Source organism: Hyaena hyaena, unplaced genomic scaffold, assembly GCF_003009895.1.
Source record: "Hyaena hyaena isolate Hyena2069 unplaced genomic scaffold, ASM300989v1 scaffold_373, whole genome shotgun sequence".
Classification (NCBI taxonomy): domain Eukaryota; kingdom Metazoa; phylum Chordata; class Mammalia; order Carnivora; family Hyaenidae; genus Hyaena; species Hyaena hyaena.
Genome location: NW_024081005.1, coordinates 1,328,416 through 1,348,430, shown reverse-complemented (window position 1 = coordinate 1,348,430; position 20,015 = coordinate 1,328,416). Strand labels below are relative to the sequence as shown.

The 20,015-nt window shown below is 39.0% G+C and overlaps 1 protein-coding gene across 2 annotated transcripts in view; it reads left to right on the top strand.

Moving 5' to 3' along the window:
• Positions 1 to 20,015, top strand: part of SLC10A6 (solute carrier family 10 member 6) — a 44,917-nt gene that overhangs the window by 460 nt on the left and 24,442 nt on the right. The window contains exons 2-3 of one of the 2 annotated variants that reach the window (XM_039250541.1): positions 7,891 to 7,958; positions 14,623 to 14,893. In XM_039250541.1, the coding sequence (XP_039106472.1) occupies positions 7,891 to 7,958; positions 14,623 to 14,893 (339 nt within the window). Of the gene's footprint in view, positions 1 to 7,890; positions 7,959 to 14,286; positions 14,894 to 20,015 lie in introns of those variants that run through there. The other variant, XM_039250542.1, reaches the window with a different exon arrangement.

The window sequence follows — 20,015 nt, the reverse complement described above, 5'->3', positions numbered from 1 at the left end:
GACAGAATACCAAGCAGACTCCGACTGCTAGCACAGGGCCTGAGCCAAACCATGAGATTTCATGAACCATGAGATCATGATCAAAATCAAGAGTCAGATGATTAACTTACTGAGCAACCCAGGTGTCCCAAGAACAACTCTTTTCAAAATAATAGATTAAAATTTTTTGGGTTAAGAAGAATTTAATTTTAATTTTTTTTTTTTTTTTTTTGAGAGAGAGAGAATCTTAGGCAGGTTATGTGCCCAGCATGGAGCCTGATGCCAGGCTCACCATCACGATTATGAGATAATGACCTGAGCTGAAATCAAGAGCCGGATGCTTAACTGAGACACCCAGGCACCCCAAGAAAAATTTCAGATTTCATTTTAGTAACTTCAGTTTCCAGTATTCAGTGAAACATCTTTCACTATTCTCATGTAGTACTTTAAAGTAGCAAGTAGAGCTTGCTTTCTATTTTTGTTCTCCTAAAAAAAATCACCTTTCTTTTTGCTTAATTTCATATTATCTCTCTGGGATGTCCTGGAGCATATGGAACACACATACATGTGAAATTGATACGAAAATGTGAAGACCTTATTATGTGGAAAACTCTTATTTGCAGAGGGGCTAGAGAAAGGGGAACTGATTAGCTGGAAAATATTGGACTTGCCTGAACCGATTTTCCTAGAATTTGTATCTGATAAGCACACTTGGATATCAAAGTTACATTTAAGCACTATATAGTGTTTGTTAGATGAACCAAAGCATACTTAGGGTGCCATTCTACACCCCTGTGGACCCACAGTGTGACTTCTTAACTAGGGAATTATATCTGTGGTTGCTGTTGGACAATCTTTAGAAGCTATTGTCTTAATTATCTTCAGATACATTCTTCTACCTGTGATATGGCGGCTCACATAGAGGTCATTTGTTGTTAGGAGTTATTATGTCAATGACCCATTTAATTTAGTGATCCTCAGGCCTGGAAAGAGCTGTCTGTGTGTAGTCTTGGTTGCATAGCTAGGAGGAGGTGGAACTTCCACATTCCTAGTTAGACTTGCTTAAAAAAATTCAGATGTACTTCATGTAAGATGCTTAGATGCCAACCAGAGTCACTCCCAGAGTTTCTTGGCTGAACGTCAGGGATTTTCACGATGTTACCCAGTTGTACCACGTATCTCCACCTCTTTTCCACATCTGTTCTCTCTATTCTTTCTTCCATTTGACTAGTTTTTTTCCCTCTTCTACCAATGTTATTATCATAAATATGGCAGTTGGGTTGCTAACTGCTTAAAATGTGGAAAATACCACTTTATAATTTCACAACCAAAGACCAGTCTTTAGCAAAAAGTCAGCGTATTTTTATTTCTTTAGAAATCAAAATCAATTCATTGTTTTCTTAAAAAATTTTGTTTTAATGTTTTAGCCACCCAGGCAATCCCCCACCCCTCATCGTTTTCCTTAAAAAATTAATCACATCCAGCTGTATCAACATATGTTTTGGACAGTAATGGGATTAATTACATGTTTATTTTGTAGTTCACATCCCAAGGAGTAGTTTGTACTTTCCCTTTTAGGGTCACCTTGCTAATTCATCTAGACTGGAGATAACACCTCTGATAATTTCTTTGAAAACTAGAAATATTTTTCAATCTATAGCCCACAAAGAAAGGAAAGAAAAGGAAAAAAATGCTATCTTCTTTACTGGGAAATCAATACCTAAAAAGGAAGATCCAAGAAGTAGCAAAATCAAAGTATTATTTAGAAACATAAAGGTAAATAATGAAACAGGTAAAAGAGATTAAATTAGTTGCCTCCATTGAAGTGGAAATGAGTGGTGAGGATTGACAGAGCTAAAGTTTTTAAAAACAAATCATTATTTTACCCTTTAAAATACATTCATAATGGATTAATAATTTTTAGTTTTTATTTTAATTACAGCTAGTTAACATACAGTGTTGTATCAATTTCAGGTGTACATCATAGTGATTCAATTTTTTTAATGTTTTATTTATTTCTGAGAGAGAGAAGGAGACAGCATGAGCAGGGGAGGGTCAGAGAGAGACGCAGGGCTCGAACCCACGAACCATGAGATCATGACCTGAGCCGAAGTCGGAGGCTTAACTGACTGAGCCACACAGGCACCCCTACAATATAGTGATTCAACAATTCCATACAGTACCCTGTGTTCCTCATAAGTGTACTCCTTAATTTCCATCACCTATTTCACCCATCTCCCTACTCCCTCCCCTCTGGTAACCATCAGTTTGTTCTCCATAGTTAAGAATCTGTCTGATTTGTCTCTCTCTCTTTTTTCCCTTTGATCCTTTACTTTGTTTCTTAAATTCCAAATATGAGTAAAATCATATTTGTCTTTCTCTGACTTATTTTGCTCAGCATTATACTCTCTAGCTCCATCAATGTCATTGCAAATGGCAGGATTTCTTCTTTTTCATGGCTCTGAATAATATTTCCTCAGTACTGTTTATCTGTTAATTTTTATTATTTCTTTTATGTTAAAAGCTCTCACAGTAATCCAGGTGTGACAGTGCATAACTTAAGGAAGTAAAGGTAGGAGGGATAATATTAGTCTGACTCAGGGAGTCATGGTGGAAGTAGAAACAAAAGATAGTATCATTGATTGGATGTAGTTGAGTGAGAGAGATATGGGTGAGTTAAAGGGAGGAATTTAGAATGAATTCCAGATTGTGGGCTTGGGAAAGGAAGAGTTGTCTTAGGTGTGTGGGAGATACATTAATGTAAGGTACATAGGTGTTCGAAGTTCTTGGTAGACACTAGAGTGGAAATCTCCAGTAGCAGTGGGCTTTACAGGTGTGCTGCTCAGGGAGGAGTGAGCATAGAGAAGACAGGTGAAACCATGGGTTTCTTTGAGCTCATCTAAGAGGAGTATGCAGAATGAATAGAAGGAATGAGCAGTGGTAGCGAACGTTCTGAAACTTTGGTTGCTAGTGTAGAAGAGGCAGATCTTTAGGAAAGAATGGCTTAGATACTGAAACCCTAGGTGACTTGCAGGCTGTATGTTATTTGTAATAAAAAATATCTGGTATAGAAATTAACAGTAAATGATTGAAATTTTTGGAGAGATTCTTCATTTTTTCAGTTGACAAAAATTTCCTCAATGAGAACATTCCATCAAGGGTCAGAGGAGGGAGAGGAGAAGGGAAAAGAGAAAACCAAAAAACCTATTTAGGTACTCTGTGTATACCCTGTAGTCCTCAGAACAACCCTTGCAAGGAAGAAAGGGCAATGACAGAAGAGAGCAGAGCTCTAACATCAGAGGGAGTTAGTTTGGGGACAGCACTGGCCCAGGGTCTTGATGAGGCAGAACTTATACCAATGGTTGACAGGGCAGCAAGCATGAAGGGGGAAAAAGGAACTCCCTCTTTGTTCACTGTCTTTAAGTACTGTTTACATCCAATGTAAAACAGATAGATTTAGAACATTAGGTGTAGGGCATGGACCACCTAGGATTGAATGCCAGTTCTACCACTTAATAGCTGTGTCATCTCAGACAAATTGTTGGGGTCTTGCTGTCACTTGGTTTCTCTAGGCTCTTTTCATCATGGTCTTAAGAATAGTTATCTTTTTTTTTCATTCTAGTAAATGGTGATGTTTCCATTCCATTATGGAGGCCAAAAATCTAGGGGCCACCTGATTCCTCTATGTCCCTCATCTCTTCGTTCCGCCCAGTCCAACCTATCAGCAATTCTTGTTGGGTCTACCTGTGAAAAATATCCCAAATACGTCAATTCTTTCTCCATCAATCTCACCCTTGTCCAAGCCTCCACCATTTCTTGTTTGGAATGCAGAGAAAGTCTTGTAACTGACCTCCTTTCTTCCATTTTTTGCCTTTCTGTAGTCTACCTTTAGCAGCCATAGAGATCTTTTAAAAATGGCACTCATGCAGGGACCCCTGACTGGCTCAGCTGAAAGAGCATGCATTCTTGATCTCAGGGTCATGACTTTGAGCCCCACCTTGGGTGTAGAGATTACTAAAATAAATAAATAAACTTAAAAAAAATGGCATTTATGTCATTGCCAAAAAGATCACCTCACTCCCCTGAGTAACACCCTTTTCCATGGTCTCTAAGACCCTGTGTTATTTGACACTTGCTTTCCTTTTGGAGCCCATTCCTTCCACTCATCTTTCAGTCCTATTGGGTGCCAACAGATTAGCCTACTCCTGATCTCTGACATATCAAACCTATTTCTGCCTTGCAGCATTTGCACTTATTGTTTATTTTCCCCAAGATTGTCTTCCCTCAGATTGTCACAAAGATATGTCCTAACTCTTTAGGGCACCACTCAAGTGACATCACCTGAGGGAGGCTCCCTGTGACTTCTCCCTGGCCCCGCCCCCCCCCCCCGCCATAAATTCGCCTTTCCTTTTACTCAGTCGCTTTCTGTGACAGCACTGTACTTTAATTCCTTTACAGCACTCATATCATTATCTGCAATTATTTATTTGCTCGCTTGTTTGTCTGTGGTAGTTCCCTGTGGTGTCTCTATTGTCTATAATAGTACCTATCCATAGGAGCCACTCAATCAGTATTTGTTTAATGGTTGAATGTATTACCTTAACAATTGTTGAAAAGGTGCCGCTTTTGAAGGGAGTGGTCAGAGGGTTTGATTTTTGCTGTTCCCTTAACATATATACATTTACTTAAAAAATATATATATTATTTAATCTCTACACCCAATGTGGGGCTTGAACTCACACTCTGAAGATTAAGAGTCACATGCTCTTCTCCTAAGTGTCCATCAACAGATGAATGGATCAAGAAGATGTGGTTTATCTATACCATGGAATACTACATGGCAATGAGAAACAATGAAATCTGGCCATGTGTAGCAACATGGATGGACCTTGAGGGTGTTATGCTGAGCGAAATAAGTCAGGCAGAGAAGGACAAATATCATATGTTTGCACGTATAGGAGGATTAGGAGGAACTTGACGGAGGAACAAGGGGGAGAAGAAGGGCGGAAATGGTGGGGGAAAGGGAGAGAGGCAAACCATGAGAGACTCTTGAATGCTGACAAAAACTGAGGACTGATGGATGTGGGGGGGAGGGGGGTGATGGGCATGGAGGAGGACACTTGTGGGGATGAGCACTGAGTGTTATGTGGAAACTAATTTGACAATAAACTATTTGTAAAAAAAAAAAAAAAAAAAAAAAAGAGTCACATGCTCTTCTGACTGAACCAGCCAGGCACCCCTTTCTATATATGATTTGACAAACATTTTTTTCAGCTATATTGGCTACACCATAAACTGCACATATTTGAAGTAAGTGTGATGGGTTTTGACACCTGTGGGATGATCATCATGATCAAGATAAAGAACATTTTCATCCCCTCAAGAGTTTTCTTGTGCCCCTTGTAATCCATCGCTTTTCAGTGGTCTTCTCTCATCCTCAGCACTGTTCCACCCCTTGCACCCCCATGGAGCAACTGATCTAGCTGCTTTCTGGCTTTCTGGTTTTGTTTTTTAAAATGTTTATTTATTTTTGAGAGAGAGAGAGAGAGCGAAAGTGAGAGAGCACACACTGAGGCAGGGAAAGGGCAGAGAAAGAGGGGCCAGAGGATCTGAAGCAGGCTCCACACTGACAGCAGAGAGCCTAATGTGGGGCTGGAACTCACCAACCATGAGATGATGACCTGAGCCAAAGTTGGATGCGATGCTTAACTGACTGAGCCACCAGGTACCCTCATTAATTTGTATTTTTGAGAATTTTATATGAATGGAGTCATACAATATATACTTTTTTTTTTTGGTTTGACTTCTTTTGCTCAGCATAATTATTAAGATTCATACATGTTGTGTATGTGTTCCTTTTTATTGCTGGTAGCATTCTATTGCATGGATATCCTACACTTTGTTTATCCATAAACTTGTTGATAAGTTTCTGGTTCTTTTTTTTTTTAATTTTTAAAAGTTTACTTATTTTTGAGAGAGAGGAAGAGAGACAGAGCATGAGCAGGGGAGGGGCAGAGAGAGAGGGACACACAGAATGTGAAGCAGACTCCAGGCTCTGAGCTGTCAGCACAGAGCCTGATGCTGGGCTTGAACTCATGAACTGTGAGATCATGACCTGAGCCAAAGTTGGGTGCTTAACCTACTGAACCACAGAGGCACCCCGATAAGTTTCTAGTTCTGAGAGCTTACACGTAAAGCTGCTGTGAGCATTGTATGGGCATGTCCTTTCATTTATTTAGGAGGGGATTTATTTCATTCCTCAAGGAGAGGAACGGAACAGCTGGTTGCATGGTTGTATGGCAGGTACATGTTTGACCCCGCCCATTTTCAGATCCCTATTTTGGTTTTGAAGGAATTAGGGGACTAGGTGAGAATTAAAAAGAGTGAAACTGAGATGGAATACTAGACCCATGTGAATTCAAAGTCTAACCTTTTTCAGAGGAGTATGTATGGTCCACCTTGGGCCTGGCTGCCTGTATGGCCTATTGAGAAAGCGAATATTGGAGAATACAGCTGGTATGGGACAAGCAGGTCCTTTACTAAAATTTGGAATGAGGATGAGTTTAGCTCAGTGGATCTCTATAAAGGGTGATTTTTGCCTCCCCTGTCCGTCAGGACATTTGGTGATGTCTGTAAACATTTTTGGCTATCTTAACTGCAGGGTATCATGAAGGCATCTAATGGGTAACATCTAGGGAGGCTGCTAAATACCCTGCAATAGACAGACATCACCCTGTGACAAAGAGATTTCCAGCCCCAATGTCAGGAGTGTCAAGGCTGACGAGTGACTTAGCTGATTGGCTTAAGCTACTTGGGACACATTGGTGAAACAGAAGGTTGGGTCAGACTGCATGGCTGAGAAACCTGAGGTGGGGTATTTCCCCAAAAGAAATGTGGACCATGACAGGAGGAGAATGAATGCTGGGCAGCAATCAACAGATGTCTCCAGTCCTGTGGCTATTTACACTCACTACACTCTTCTTTTCATGTTATAAAACCCACTTGCTTATTTCTCAAAAGTGTATCCTGTTACCGTCATAGCCCCAAGTCCAAGGTTTCAATTGTCTTTAGTCTGGATCTTGCAACCAATGACCAAATAATACACCATTAGCCCTAACACGATTGATATAGTGTGGCAGAGAGAAAACAGGATAATACATATAATGAAAAGGTTTGGTCCTTTAGTCTTGCAGATGGTCTTGGGCCATAGACATGGGATTCCTCCTTTGGTATTTGGGGAAGATGGCAGAGGGGCTGCTGAAACTATTGAGACTTTACTGAGCCATCGATCCACCATTATGGACCTCAAGATGAAATTCAATTACAATTTTCTTTGGCTTCATTGCAAGAGGAAGGAACAAGAAATAGGGGCATTGATAGGGAAATTTAGAATGGTTTTCAGTACCTCAGAACTAATACAACTTATGAGAAGAACCTAGTGATCTTGGCATACTTTAATTGCATATATATATATAGTATAGTATATATAATATATAATATATTATACTATACATATATATGACTATTTACTATACATGTAGTATATGTATGTATACTGTATGTATATGACAATATACTATACATAATATAATATATTAGTATAATATATTAGTCTCAATTGATTCCTAGGGAAGAAAAAGTTGCCAATGTACCAGGAGTCTCAGGCTCTATTTTGGAATGTTCTATTCATGTCTCCTTTCGGTTTCAATGCCTCTCCTCTTCGAATCCTCCACCTCCACTCTAAGGACTTGTTTTGCACTTTGCAACTTTCACAGCATTGGAATGTAGGTGTAATCTCCTTCATGGACGTCAAAACGACGCGTGTCGTTTTTTTTCTTCCATCGAATTAACTCTCTGTCAAAGCAACTCCTTTCATGTTCCAGAAGCAGACTTCCTCTCTCATTGTTTTAGAGATTGCTCACCTTGTGACTATTTACTGTGGAATTTGGCCTCCTGTTTTCACCATGTCTGTAGAACAGGTAAGGTAAGCATAACTGGAACCCAACATACAAAATTTATTGAGTGCATCACCTCCTCTCCCAGACCCTCTGTTGTATCAAAACACAGGTATTCCCAGGAGAATGAATGTCAGAATTCTAGCACTGCAGTTTAACGATAGTGAAATTACTTTACATGAATAGTAGAAATAGCTGACATAATTTCCTTTGAGGTAAGAGAAGGGTTATTTCCTAATAGTGTCTTCACATGACAAATATATTTATGTAATATAAATTATAAAATATATTAATATACATAAATTAAAAAGTATATAAAATATAAAATTTATATATATGTGGATATATGTGTGTATATATACATATTTATTTATTTTTCTTTTTCTTCTCATGGCTCTTAGTATTTGAAAGAAATTTCTAAGCTGTAATAACAGAAGGTTTTGAAAAACAAATAAGAAAATTGGAAGCAGGAGCAAAGGGAAATTTATTTTTTGATACTGACATTGTTATTTTTCTGGGTTAGATGCAACAGATGTTATTAATAACAATAGCCAACACACTAGCTAATATTTATTGAGCACTTAAAATGTTCCAGGCATAGTAGCTAGAAAATGTCAGATCAAAAAGCTGGAAGTTTAGACCAGATGCTTGCAGTTAATCCCTGGTTTTCCTTTAAAATGCTTGAGCTCAGCAGCACCTTTATTTTGATTAATTTCGGCTAGAGTACTAGGTGCGTGTCCTCTGGCTTAGTGATGGAGGGTGGAGAAAAAACACTTCTGAGCCTTTCAAGCCATAGCTTTAGGGTTTAACCTCTGTTGAGAGTGTATAAAGATGGGATAAATGGTCATTTTCATCATGACTGAAAAATGTCTGACTTTCCCTGTCCTACCCTTCTTTTCTGGGGGTGGCTGGTTTATGTGGTCAAGGATTTGTTTTGCTTATGCATTCTTTTAGGAGGGGCACTAGAAAGTAGCTTATAACCCGCAGGGAATATTGAGAAGTATTTTTTGAATTTAGGATCATGAATGTTTGAGTCAGATAGCTACTTCAAAACAAGAGAGTTATTCAGACGTGTAAATTAGAATATTACCCTTTTCAGCATGGATATTATTCTTTCATAATGTCTGTTAACACATATTTACTGTGTACCTGTTGCAGCATCTGATAAGGCACATGAATTAAGGGATTAGGAAGGTGACTAATAGTAACCAGTATATGTGATATAGTTTGAGTGGGAAGAATAATATTTTATACAAGTAGAACTCATGAACTTATGAACTTCAGTTATTTCATCTATTTTTCATGTATAGTATGGACCCTAGTTCAACTCCCATGATCTGCTTATCATTTATTAGCTTAGCCCGTGCAGGTTGTTTAACCTCTGTACATTTCTCTTCACTCATGGGTAAATGAGGGTAATAATAGTACCTGAATGACAGTGTTGTTGGGAGGATTAAATGAGATATGTGTAGGGGAGGAGAGATTTTTTTTTTCTTCTCCTCATCTTGGACTCTCCAGCTGGGACCCTGTAAATCAGACTGAAAAAGACATTAACAAGAGACAAACAAGTTTATCAACATGTGCATTGCAAATACACATGGGAACTCTCAGAAATGAGTAACTCAAAGAGGTATTAGAATTTGGGCTTTTATAGCATCTTAAAATAATAGTAAAGAAATGTTAAGACAAGGAAAAAGGACTTTGAGCCTGTGGGGAGGGCAAATTGTGGGAAGACAAATACACTGGGGAATTAATGGTAGACAGGGGCTAGCCAGTTCTAGCAAGCTTTGTTGTTATTCTGGTGCAGATTTCTCTGGACTGATAAGGGTTTAGAGTTGTCTCTGGTGGTTGACTTCTGTCCTTCCTGGTAGAGAGGGCAAGGGAGATACCTCTATAAATTTCTGTCCCGTTTTTAGGCATATAGAGGGATGGCAGGGAGCTGTTCTGGTATCTGCTTCTTCTCAATTGCCTTCTGCTGAAAATAATCCTTATGTCAAAGTGGCATATTTTGGGGTGGCACATTTAACCACCCTTCATATGTAAGGGATCTATCACAGGACCTGGTACTAGGGAAGACTCAATAAATGGTAGTTGTTTTTACTGTTATTATTATAGAAAATCAGTATCAGTAATTTGTGGTAATGGCTGACAAATCCCATTAATTTTATTTATTACCACTTGTAGATTTTCTTCTCCTAATTATAGGGTTTCAGTCTATAAAAATTTATGGTTATAATCTTAATAGCATCTGATCTGATGAGCTGAGGCCAGCAAAGGGTGTTGGAAAAGGACCACAAATACTATTATAAATAGCATGACACCTGTGCAGGTAAACAGGCCTTTCCAGTTGGTTCCAGGTGCTTCATTTTCCCTTCTGGTTATTTTATTCTGAAGGTGGAGCAGGTGTTTCAGGCTACATACTTTGTGAGTCCACTTGTCTATATCCTGACTTGGCCCATCAATCCTTCTCATGCTCTTTCATTCCATTTTCTGCAGGTATCTCTTACTTGGAAGCTTTGGTATTTGTGAGCCTCCCTTATAAAATCCTAAGAACAAAGACAATGATTGAATCATCTCAACAGTCTGGCTCCTCGTGGAGTCATCAGGCTATTATCAACTTTTAGGAGCTGCCTTGAAATAACCACAACTTCCTGTATCTCTGGTCCTTTTTCTTTAGCTCCTTTTTCCTTGATTATAAAACAATAATTCATAGCCATTTCAAAGATAATACATGGTACAAAAAATATAAAGAAGAAAAAAGTCATCCATAATCCTATGTACAGAAGCAATCACTGAAAATTTTGAAGTCAGATTTGGTCTCTTTATGTGCTTATTATTTTAACATGGCTGGGAGCATTATATCTATACCTATGTATTCTTTTTAAAATTTTTTTGTTTAACCTTCTAACACAAATATTTCTCATTGTCAAAATGTTCACATTTTAAACAGTTCCATAAAATCTCATTGTATCATAATTTGTATCATAATTTACATTATAAGTGAGACTTAAATTAGTCTCACTTTGGGAATTTAAATTCCTAGTTTTCTGCTTTTATAAATATAATGATATTATATATAAGAATGCATTTAAAATAACAATGCTACTATAAATAGAAACATCTACCCCAAGTAATTAATAAGTTTTTGCTAGTATTGCAGCCTATTTATTTATTTTTTATCTTTTAAGATAAGTTATTTATTTATTATTTTATTTTTATTTATTTATATTGAGAGATAGAGAGTGCAAGCTGGTGGGGGGGGGGGTCGGGTAGCAAAGACAGAGGGAGAGAGAGAATCCCAAGCAGATCCACACTGCTAGCACAGAGCCCAGTACAAGGCTTGATCCCACATACTGTGAGGTCATGACCTGAGCCGAAACCAAGAGTTGGATGTCCAACTAACTGAGTCACCCAGTCGCTCCTGTTTTATTTAATTAATTAATTAATTAATTAATTAATTAATTTAGAGTGTGGGGAAGGGGCAGAGATTGACAGGGAGAGAGAGAATCCCAAGCATGCTCTGTGAAGTCAGTGCAGAGCCTGATGTGGGGCTCGAACTCATTACCCATGAGATCATGACCTGAGCCAAAATCAAGAGTTGGATGCTTAACCAACTGAGCCACCCAGGGGCCCCTATTTATTTTTTATTTTATAGAGAGTGCACGAGGAGGAGAGGGAGAGAGAGAGAGAGAGAGAGAGAGAGAGAGAGAGAATCCTAAGCAGGCTCCATGCTCAGCACAGAACCTGAAGCAGGGCTTAATCCTGTGACCCCAGGAATCATGACTTGAGCTGAAATCAAGAGTCAGATGCTCAACGACCGAACCACCCAGAAACACCACAGCTTATTTATTAATATAGCTTTTTAAACTTACAGAGACAAAGGTTATTTAGTACATAGTGCCAGACTTTTTCCTCAGAGGTTATATGACTTTTCAATCCTACTTGCACTATAGGAGAATATACTTCCACTCAATTCTTATCAACAAGTGATAGTCAACACATAGTATCCTTAGTGATAGTCAACACATAGTATCTTATTTTAATGTACTTAAAAATTATTGTGATATTGATTTTTATGGTTGTTGAGTATTTTGTGAATTTTCTCTTCAAATACTCAGCTGTTTTTTTTCTGCAAGGTGATAGCATTTTTAGTTTTGAGATTTGCTTTTTTAAAAAATATATAGAATTAGGTTTTTTACCTTATGTCATATAATAGTGTATTTTCATGCTGCCAGTTTCCTTTTAATTTTGGATTAAATATTTAATTTGGATTAAGTTGGTAATAAATAATTTGAATTAAAAAGGTAATTTCCTTTTGTTTTGGATATATCACATAAGTTTACCTAAACTCTTGGAACCTATAGGATTTTTCCCCCCTTTTAAAACAATAAGCTCTAGGGGTGCTTGGGTGGCCCAGTCATTTAAGCATCCGACTTCAGCTCAGGTCATGATCTTATAGCTCGTGAGTTGGAGCCCTGTATCGGGCTCTGTGCTAAAGCTCAGAGCCAGGAGCCTGCTTCAGATTTTGTGTCTCCCTCTGTCTCTGCCATTCCCTCACTCACATTCTGTCTCTCTCTCTCTCTCTCTCAAGAATAAAGAAACATTAAAAAAAAAAACCCCAAAGCTCTACTGCCCAACATGGGGTTTGAACTCACAACCCCAAGATCAAAAGTTACATGCTCTACCAACTGAGCCAACCATTTTCAGAGTTCAGTAAACAGTTCCTCAGCCATGTTTAATTACCTTTCTTTTTGGCACTTCCCCTTTAGTCTTTACATTTCCAGACGAGGCTGGGCTTTTCAGTTGGTTTTCCTGAAGAACATCTTTCACCTCTAATTCTATCTGCAGAGAATAGAAATGCATGAAATATTTCCTGTGATTTGTACAACAGGATCTCAAAATTAAGATGCATATATTTTGCACACATTCAGATGCATTTTAAGCTTGTGAGCATATGAGATAATTTAGAGATTAGGGATTAGTTGGTTTGTTTCTCCATCTTTATGCCAAATTGTGGTGTTTTATCCCTGAGCTATGTTTGACTGTCAGTCTTTCCAGAATGATCATGCTATCAACTACTTTCATTGCTTACCATTGTGTTCCAGGGAAATCTTCTTCAGCTTGACTGCATCTCTGCTTCCCAGAGATGTAATCCAATTCCTAAGTGTCCATTTCTCTGCTTAGCTCTGCATCAGTATAGCACAGATGGTTCTGAGTTGTCTTCTGACAGGCTTATCAAGCTTGGTGTAAATGTGGGCTTCTTCTTGGGCAGAAATCAAGAGTTGGTGGCAGCAGGTTCTCGTGCTGACTTCTGATGGCCTCCAGCAAGGTTTTACCTTCAAGCTGCTGTTAGAGCATCTTTGCATAAACCAGTTTATACTTACTTCATATAGTTAGATTTTATTTTTACATTTGTATTTAACTTGTATTTTTATATAGTAAACAGGCTTAGAGTATTTTGTCATGGAAAATACTTTGCTAGTCCAAAAATAAACAATGTATAGCTAGTATCCCTCTTAAGGGAGGTAAAGGTGTTTTATAGAGTGTGCCTTGTTGCCAACCTTTGCCCCATAAATAAACTTTCTGCTTTCTGTGAGAAAGGGTGTGGCATCTGCTCTTTTGTAGATTTAGTTTCGTGGAACCATATTTTCCTTGTCTGGTTTTGCCAATGAAATGTGCATCTGTGTGGTTAAGAAACATAGAAGGGCCCCTGGGCCATTGCGGTCAGAAACTAGCTTCAGACTTTGTCTCCAGCTTTTATGACAAACTCTTAACTACATTCTTTTGCAGAATTCCCGGACCTCACCACGAGGGCTAGGGGTGTGGTATCTCAAAGCTGACTCTGTTCTCCAGAGGAAAGTGACAACTTCTTTGAATTATTTTGGGTACAGAAATGAATTTCCACGTTTGATGAAGTGAATCAGGTGCTTAGTACCATATTATTCTTACAGGTGTTTAATTATTGGCTTTAGAGGCAAATTCTAGTAGAAATAGAAAGAAGAGAAACTGAAAGTAATTCTGAAGCACTTCTGAAATTATCCTTAGTCCCTCTCGACATTTCCATAACTGACCTTTAGCTTTAATATTTTCAACAGAATTTCTTGCTAATGCTATGAGAAATGGCTTTGGCTTAGTGCCTTTGTTTTTTCCAGTTAGATTTCCCCTCTGCGAAACATTGCATCTTGGTTCTTTGAAATCCCATTGAATTTGGAGAAATTATGTCTTGGCATTCAACCTATTTTCCTGGAACATAGCGTGATGCTGACGACACAGCCCAGTCACTCCACTTGACAATAAATTTGCTTGTCTCATTTCACTTGAATATTCAGTAGTGAGTAAGAGCAGAAGTGGAAAGCCTTACTTACCACAGTTTATTATATGTTTCATGCCCATGATAATTACTTTTATAAGCCACTCATGAATACATTGATCAGATTAGGATGAATCACCTGGCTGGCCAATAGTTATTGGAATGACTCTCTACGTGTGACTTGGTTGTGTTATTACAAAACGTGGAAGAATAGACCTGCCCAGCCATTGGGGCAGTTTTCATTTGTCATGCTGTCTTAAGGAGATGAAGAGATGAGAGCAAACTGTTCCCGCAGCTCAGCCTGCTCTGCTAACACTTCGGAGGAAGAGTTGCCCGTGGGACCAGAGGTACATGGGAACCTGGAACTTGTTTTCACAGTGGTGTCAGCCGTGATGATGGGCCTGCTCATGTTCTCCTTGGGATGCTCTGTGGAGTTCCGGAAGCTATGGTCGCACATCAGGAGACCCTGGGGCATTGCTGTAGGACTGCTCTGCCAGTTTGGCCTCATGCCTCTCACAGCCTATCTCCTGGCCATCAGCTTCTCTCTGAAGCCAGCCCAAGCCATTGCTGTTCTCGTCATGGGATGCTGCCCAGGCGGAACCATCTCGAATATTTTCACCTTCTGGGTTGATGGTGATATGGATCTCAGGTAAGTTACACTAGGGAAACCGAGAAGTTTCCCCCTGACAGTGCTGAAACTGTCGTGGTCAAAACCCTGCCAATCTTTAGGTAGAGATTCCACTGGGCAGCATTTGATGGAGCTCAGTCCTGCAAGGACTTTCCTTTCTGAGCTTAAAATGTACTTTGCTGTGACTGTCTTCTGTTTTACTGGCAACTGCTTCTCTGAATGGTGGGGTTTGGTTCATATGTCATACTGGAGGCAGGTCTCTGCCTCACACTATGGCCCTTCCTGGGCATGAACTCATTCTCAGCCACACCAGTGGCTTTGGCAGTCCTGGCTCACAGTCTTCCAAGACGTAGGCTGAGAATCGCAGGAAGCTAACGATGGGTTTGTTTGGTAGCTGGTGTGGCAGTGGTAGTAGTGGTGGCAGAACTAGAATGAGACCCTCGAAGCTCTCATCAAGTGTTACGTTTGAGTCTACTTTATGAAACAAATCTTTGGGGGGACTGGATAAAGGAGCTTTAGGGGTATGTGATAGACATATGCTGTTTTAAGGGCTGGTGGTGGCCTATTGAATTGACTTGGAGAGCAACATACAGAGTTTTATGACTAAAAATGTTATCTTTTAAAAAATGTTTATTTATTTTGAGAGAGAGAGTGCGTGCTTATGTGCTTGAGTGGGGGAGGTTCAGAGAGAGAGAGAGAGAGAGAATCCCAAGCAGGGTGCATGCTCAGCATGGAGCCTTATGTGAGGCTTGATCCCATGGCTGTGAGATCATGACCTGAGCTGAAATCAAGAGTCGGATGCTTAACCAACTGAGCCACCCAGGTGTCCCTAAAAATGTTCTTTCTTGTTGCTTTACAGACTAAATTCATCACTAGAATCTAATTCCTTTCATGTAAGTCAGGGACCTTATTTCCAATTATGGTGTAAATAAATGCCCCCAGGAGACATTAGACTTTATCACTGATTTACACTTTAATGAGGATGAACTAATCACATATCTTTGTGAGCACATGTTTTGGTGCTGAAAAAAGAGCATTTGAAGAAAGAATAGAGAAGTCACAATCAGAAAGGTAAAAGCAAAAAAGCAGTGGTGTTTCTAGATTCTTCGCTTACTTATGAACAAACTGTTTCACCTCCTGCCCAGGGGAAGAATGACTTACAAATATAAGTCTTTGTTCAATGTGTGTGTCATTTAGTTGAGATTTATTAGGCGATGCACGGAATGAATCAGAGGTGCTGACGGTGCTGGGAGTGCACTTTAGTGAATCAGCTGCAGGTCTGGGTTTCCAGTTCCTTGCATGTGCTAAATGCTTCACACATGAACATATTTCACCTATAAATGTTAATGGGCTGATGCCATGCAGAGGAATTAATTTTCATATGGCAATGTTTTTAGTTACCCACTTACCAGGGATTTGCAAAGAGTCACAAATTCAAAACAAAGCATTAATATGCATTGTGATCTCAAATTCAATAAACTTGATCATTAACGTAATAATTGGAAGATTATAAATATTCTTTCCACAGAGTCCACCTATCAGCAACAAATGCAGGACCTAAATGCTTTTGGAAAGAAAAAGGAAATGTTACTTATTGAATGTGTTGTCGGACATGAAGTAGATGCTTTCATGTACTCTTTCTCTTCTTTCTTGGTTCCGGTAATAGCCTTGTAAATGACCTTTTATTTTTCTGAATGTTACAGCTGAGAAAATTGTGACTCATATTGGTTGAGAAGGTTGCGAAATGCTGCAGCCTAGCATAGAAGGCAGATTTGAAGTCACATCTGTTTCTCATCAGTCTGCCATTTAGGCACATTCTTCCATGAATTTATTAACACAGCTTGGTCTTCTGTTCTGAGTAGGAGCATAAATCTTAAACCAGTGTTCTCAAACACTTCTGCTGTGGGAAAGAGAACATTTATTAACTTCATCTTTTCTTAGCCAACATTATAATAAAAGCACCAATGAATAGGAAGTCTATAAAAGATAAAATTCATTTTGCTTCCCTTTGCCAACGCTATCCCTAATTAGCTTTTCACGTTAGTCAAATTAGTTAAACTATAAACCTCATCTCTCATTTGGAAAATGGGGTTAAAATTACCTCTTCCCCACATGACTATATTTTAATGAGGAAATATACATTCAGGATGCCAGGTAGTGCAATGATTATTAACTTTTTAAAATTCTGATTTTGAGTCTCACAAACAAAGCAAAACAAACAAAATACAAACCTGTAAGAAATAAAATTTTAGAATGGTGACTAAATATTACATTTTCCAAAGCTTATAGACATGAGAATAAAATCTGAAGTCTCAATAAAAATTGCAAATAGGAGAAAATTCAGTATTATTGAGTGAAATAATACCCAAGTTCACTACATTTCTTCCTACTTGATTACCAACAGATATAACTTCTAAGCCAACAAATAAAAAATAAAGCAGATAGTGCTTGATAGGAATTCTGTTTTCATGCTGGGTAAAATTCATGAAGAATTTAGAACAATAACTTCACTTCACGAATGAGGAAATTGAGGTTTAGCTCTCTGCAGATCTCACATATTTCTCATGCCTTAATTCTGTGCTTCATTCAATCTACCTGTATTTCTCATGTGTTCACCCCAAGCAGGGCATTTCAGAATCAACATGTATGAGCCAGTTTCTGCATTCCGTGTGCCTGAGGATAATACTGATCACTGTCCCAGTCATCTGGGATCAGCATCTAAGCAGTCCCCTGTGGCTCTTTTCATTCTTCACCTCATTCACTCAATCCGATGTCTAGACCTGTAGCCCATCCTCTTGCTTATCACTCACAGCCAGTGTTTCTATTTATCTCCATGGCCATTTCCTCAGGGCAGGCCCTCATACGTTCTTGGCCAATTGAAGTATCTTCACAGAATTCTCTCCACCATGGTTTTGTAGTAAGTGGATGAGGCTGGCTCCGGGGTCAGACTATTTATATTTAAATCCTGACTTGGGACCTCTTTCCTATAACTGGAAATCATAACATTTCCCAATGGTATTGTAAAGGGAAAATGAACATGTTAGGCATTTAAAGGCTTCTCAGCACATAGTAACTTGGGTAGCAACTAAGCCAGGTCTAGCCTACTTCTCTGGGTTTATTTCCCAATAAGCACAACTGGTCTATAGTCGAAATGGACTACTCACTGTTCTCTGAATATACCTGCACTTTCCCACCTTTCCTTTGCCTTGTTTACACAGCCTGAAATGCCAGTTCTGTCCTTTCTACTCATAATATTATCCTTCATTATAATTGTTCTAGAAAGCAACTGGGTGGCATTCCTTAACTGAGCTCAGCAAACCTTGACTGGATTCTTTTATGTGGCTGGGGACTAGATAAATGTAGATTGGTCTTGGAGGGCCTCATCTGGGACATCTAGGCTCTCTTCCACATGGTCTCCCATCTCCAGCAGGCTAGCCTAGACCCAATTATATGTCAGAGGCAAGCTCTGAAAAAGAGAAAGCATACAAGATCTCTTCATGTCTGGGCTGGAAACCAGTTCATCATTACTTCCACCACATCCCATTGGCTATTTCCAGATTCAAGGAATGGAGAAGTAGATTTTACCTCTTGAAGGATGAGCTTCAAAGTCACATTGCAGAGGGCATGGCTAAGAATGGGGTGGAAAATTGGGGCATATTTGCAACCAGCTGTACTAAAGATGGAGAGGATTCTTGCCTTTGAGGGTAGGACATGAAAACCAAGACCTAGCATTACAGAGTATAAAGTATACTATATATATATATATATTTTAAGAGTAAAGTATACTCTGGAGCCAGGAAGTAGAACTGTCACTTACTAACTGGGTCATCTTGGCAGATTATATAAGCTCTTTATGCTTTAGTTTCCTCACTTCTAAAATAGGGGAGAGCATAATCTACCTTGAGTTGTTGTGAAGGCTGAATGAATTGATACATATAAAGTATTTAGAATCTCACCTGGCACAAAATCTGTATGAGTTATTATATGAGGCAGATAAAAGAGCACTGAATTGTCAAGGGTCTGTGTTTTAGTCTCTGCCTAAGGAGCTGTGTGACTGTGAGCAATTTACCTCCCTGTACCTCAGTTTCCCCTTTTGTAAAATCAATGGGTGAGACTCTCTGAAGTCCTTTAAAAAAATAAACATTACATAAAATCTACCCTTTTAATCACTTTTAAGTGTGCAGTTCAGTCCCATCAGTACATTGACACTGTTGTACAATCACTAACATCCATCCCTGTATCTTTTTTATCTTCCTAAGTTGAAACTCTGTACCCATTAAGCAATAACCCCCTCCTTTCCCTTCGGACCAGTCAACCACCATTCTACTTTCTGTCTCTATGAATTGACTAAGTATCTCATATAAGTGAAGTCATAAAACATTTGTCTTTCTGTATCTGGGCTACCGTGCTTAGAATAATGTCTTCAGAGTGCATCCATGTTGTATCCTGTGTCAGAATGTCCTCTCTTTTTTAAGGCTGCATATTGTATGCATATGGCACAGGTAGTTATTTGTTCATCTGTTGATGGAACACGTCCATCATTTCCATATTTTGCCTTTTGTGAATAATGCTACTATGAACACCAATGTGCAAATCCATTACAGTCCCTGCTTTCAATTCTTTTGTGTATAAACCAGAAGTGGATCTGAGGTCTTTTTAAATTTTAAATATTTTGTACAACAGAAAAAGATAACCAAGTTATAAAGTCTCTGTGTCCCCCTCTCCCCACCCCAGTTTTTAATGTTTCTCCTGAAACTATTTGACAGAGATGGCTCCCTTCTCTGTCCCCATAGCACCAAGTATGTAATTCTTATCATCTGTTGTAGCAGGGCATTATAAGAGCTCAGCTACTAATCCGCCTCACCCACTAAGTCTCTAATCTCCTCCAGGGCTTGTTCAGCTTTGCATACTCAGTGCCAGCCTGATGGTGGTAGGTGCTCCGCAAACATTGAGTGAATGACTGAAGGAAAGTTTCTAATTGCCTGCATGTGTTATAAAAACTCCGCTTGAAACGCCATCAGTTTATTCGTGCAACTTAAGACAGCTCCCACTGTCTTTAGTTTGACAACTTTTGATACACAAGGTCCATTCTTCCCTGAGGATGTAGTTGTGTTGTGAACTGCAGAGAAAGGGTTCTGATCAT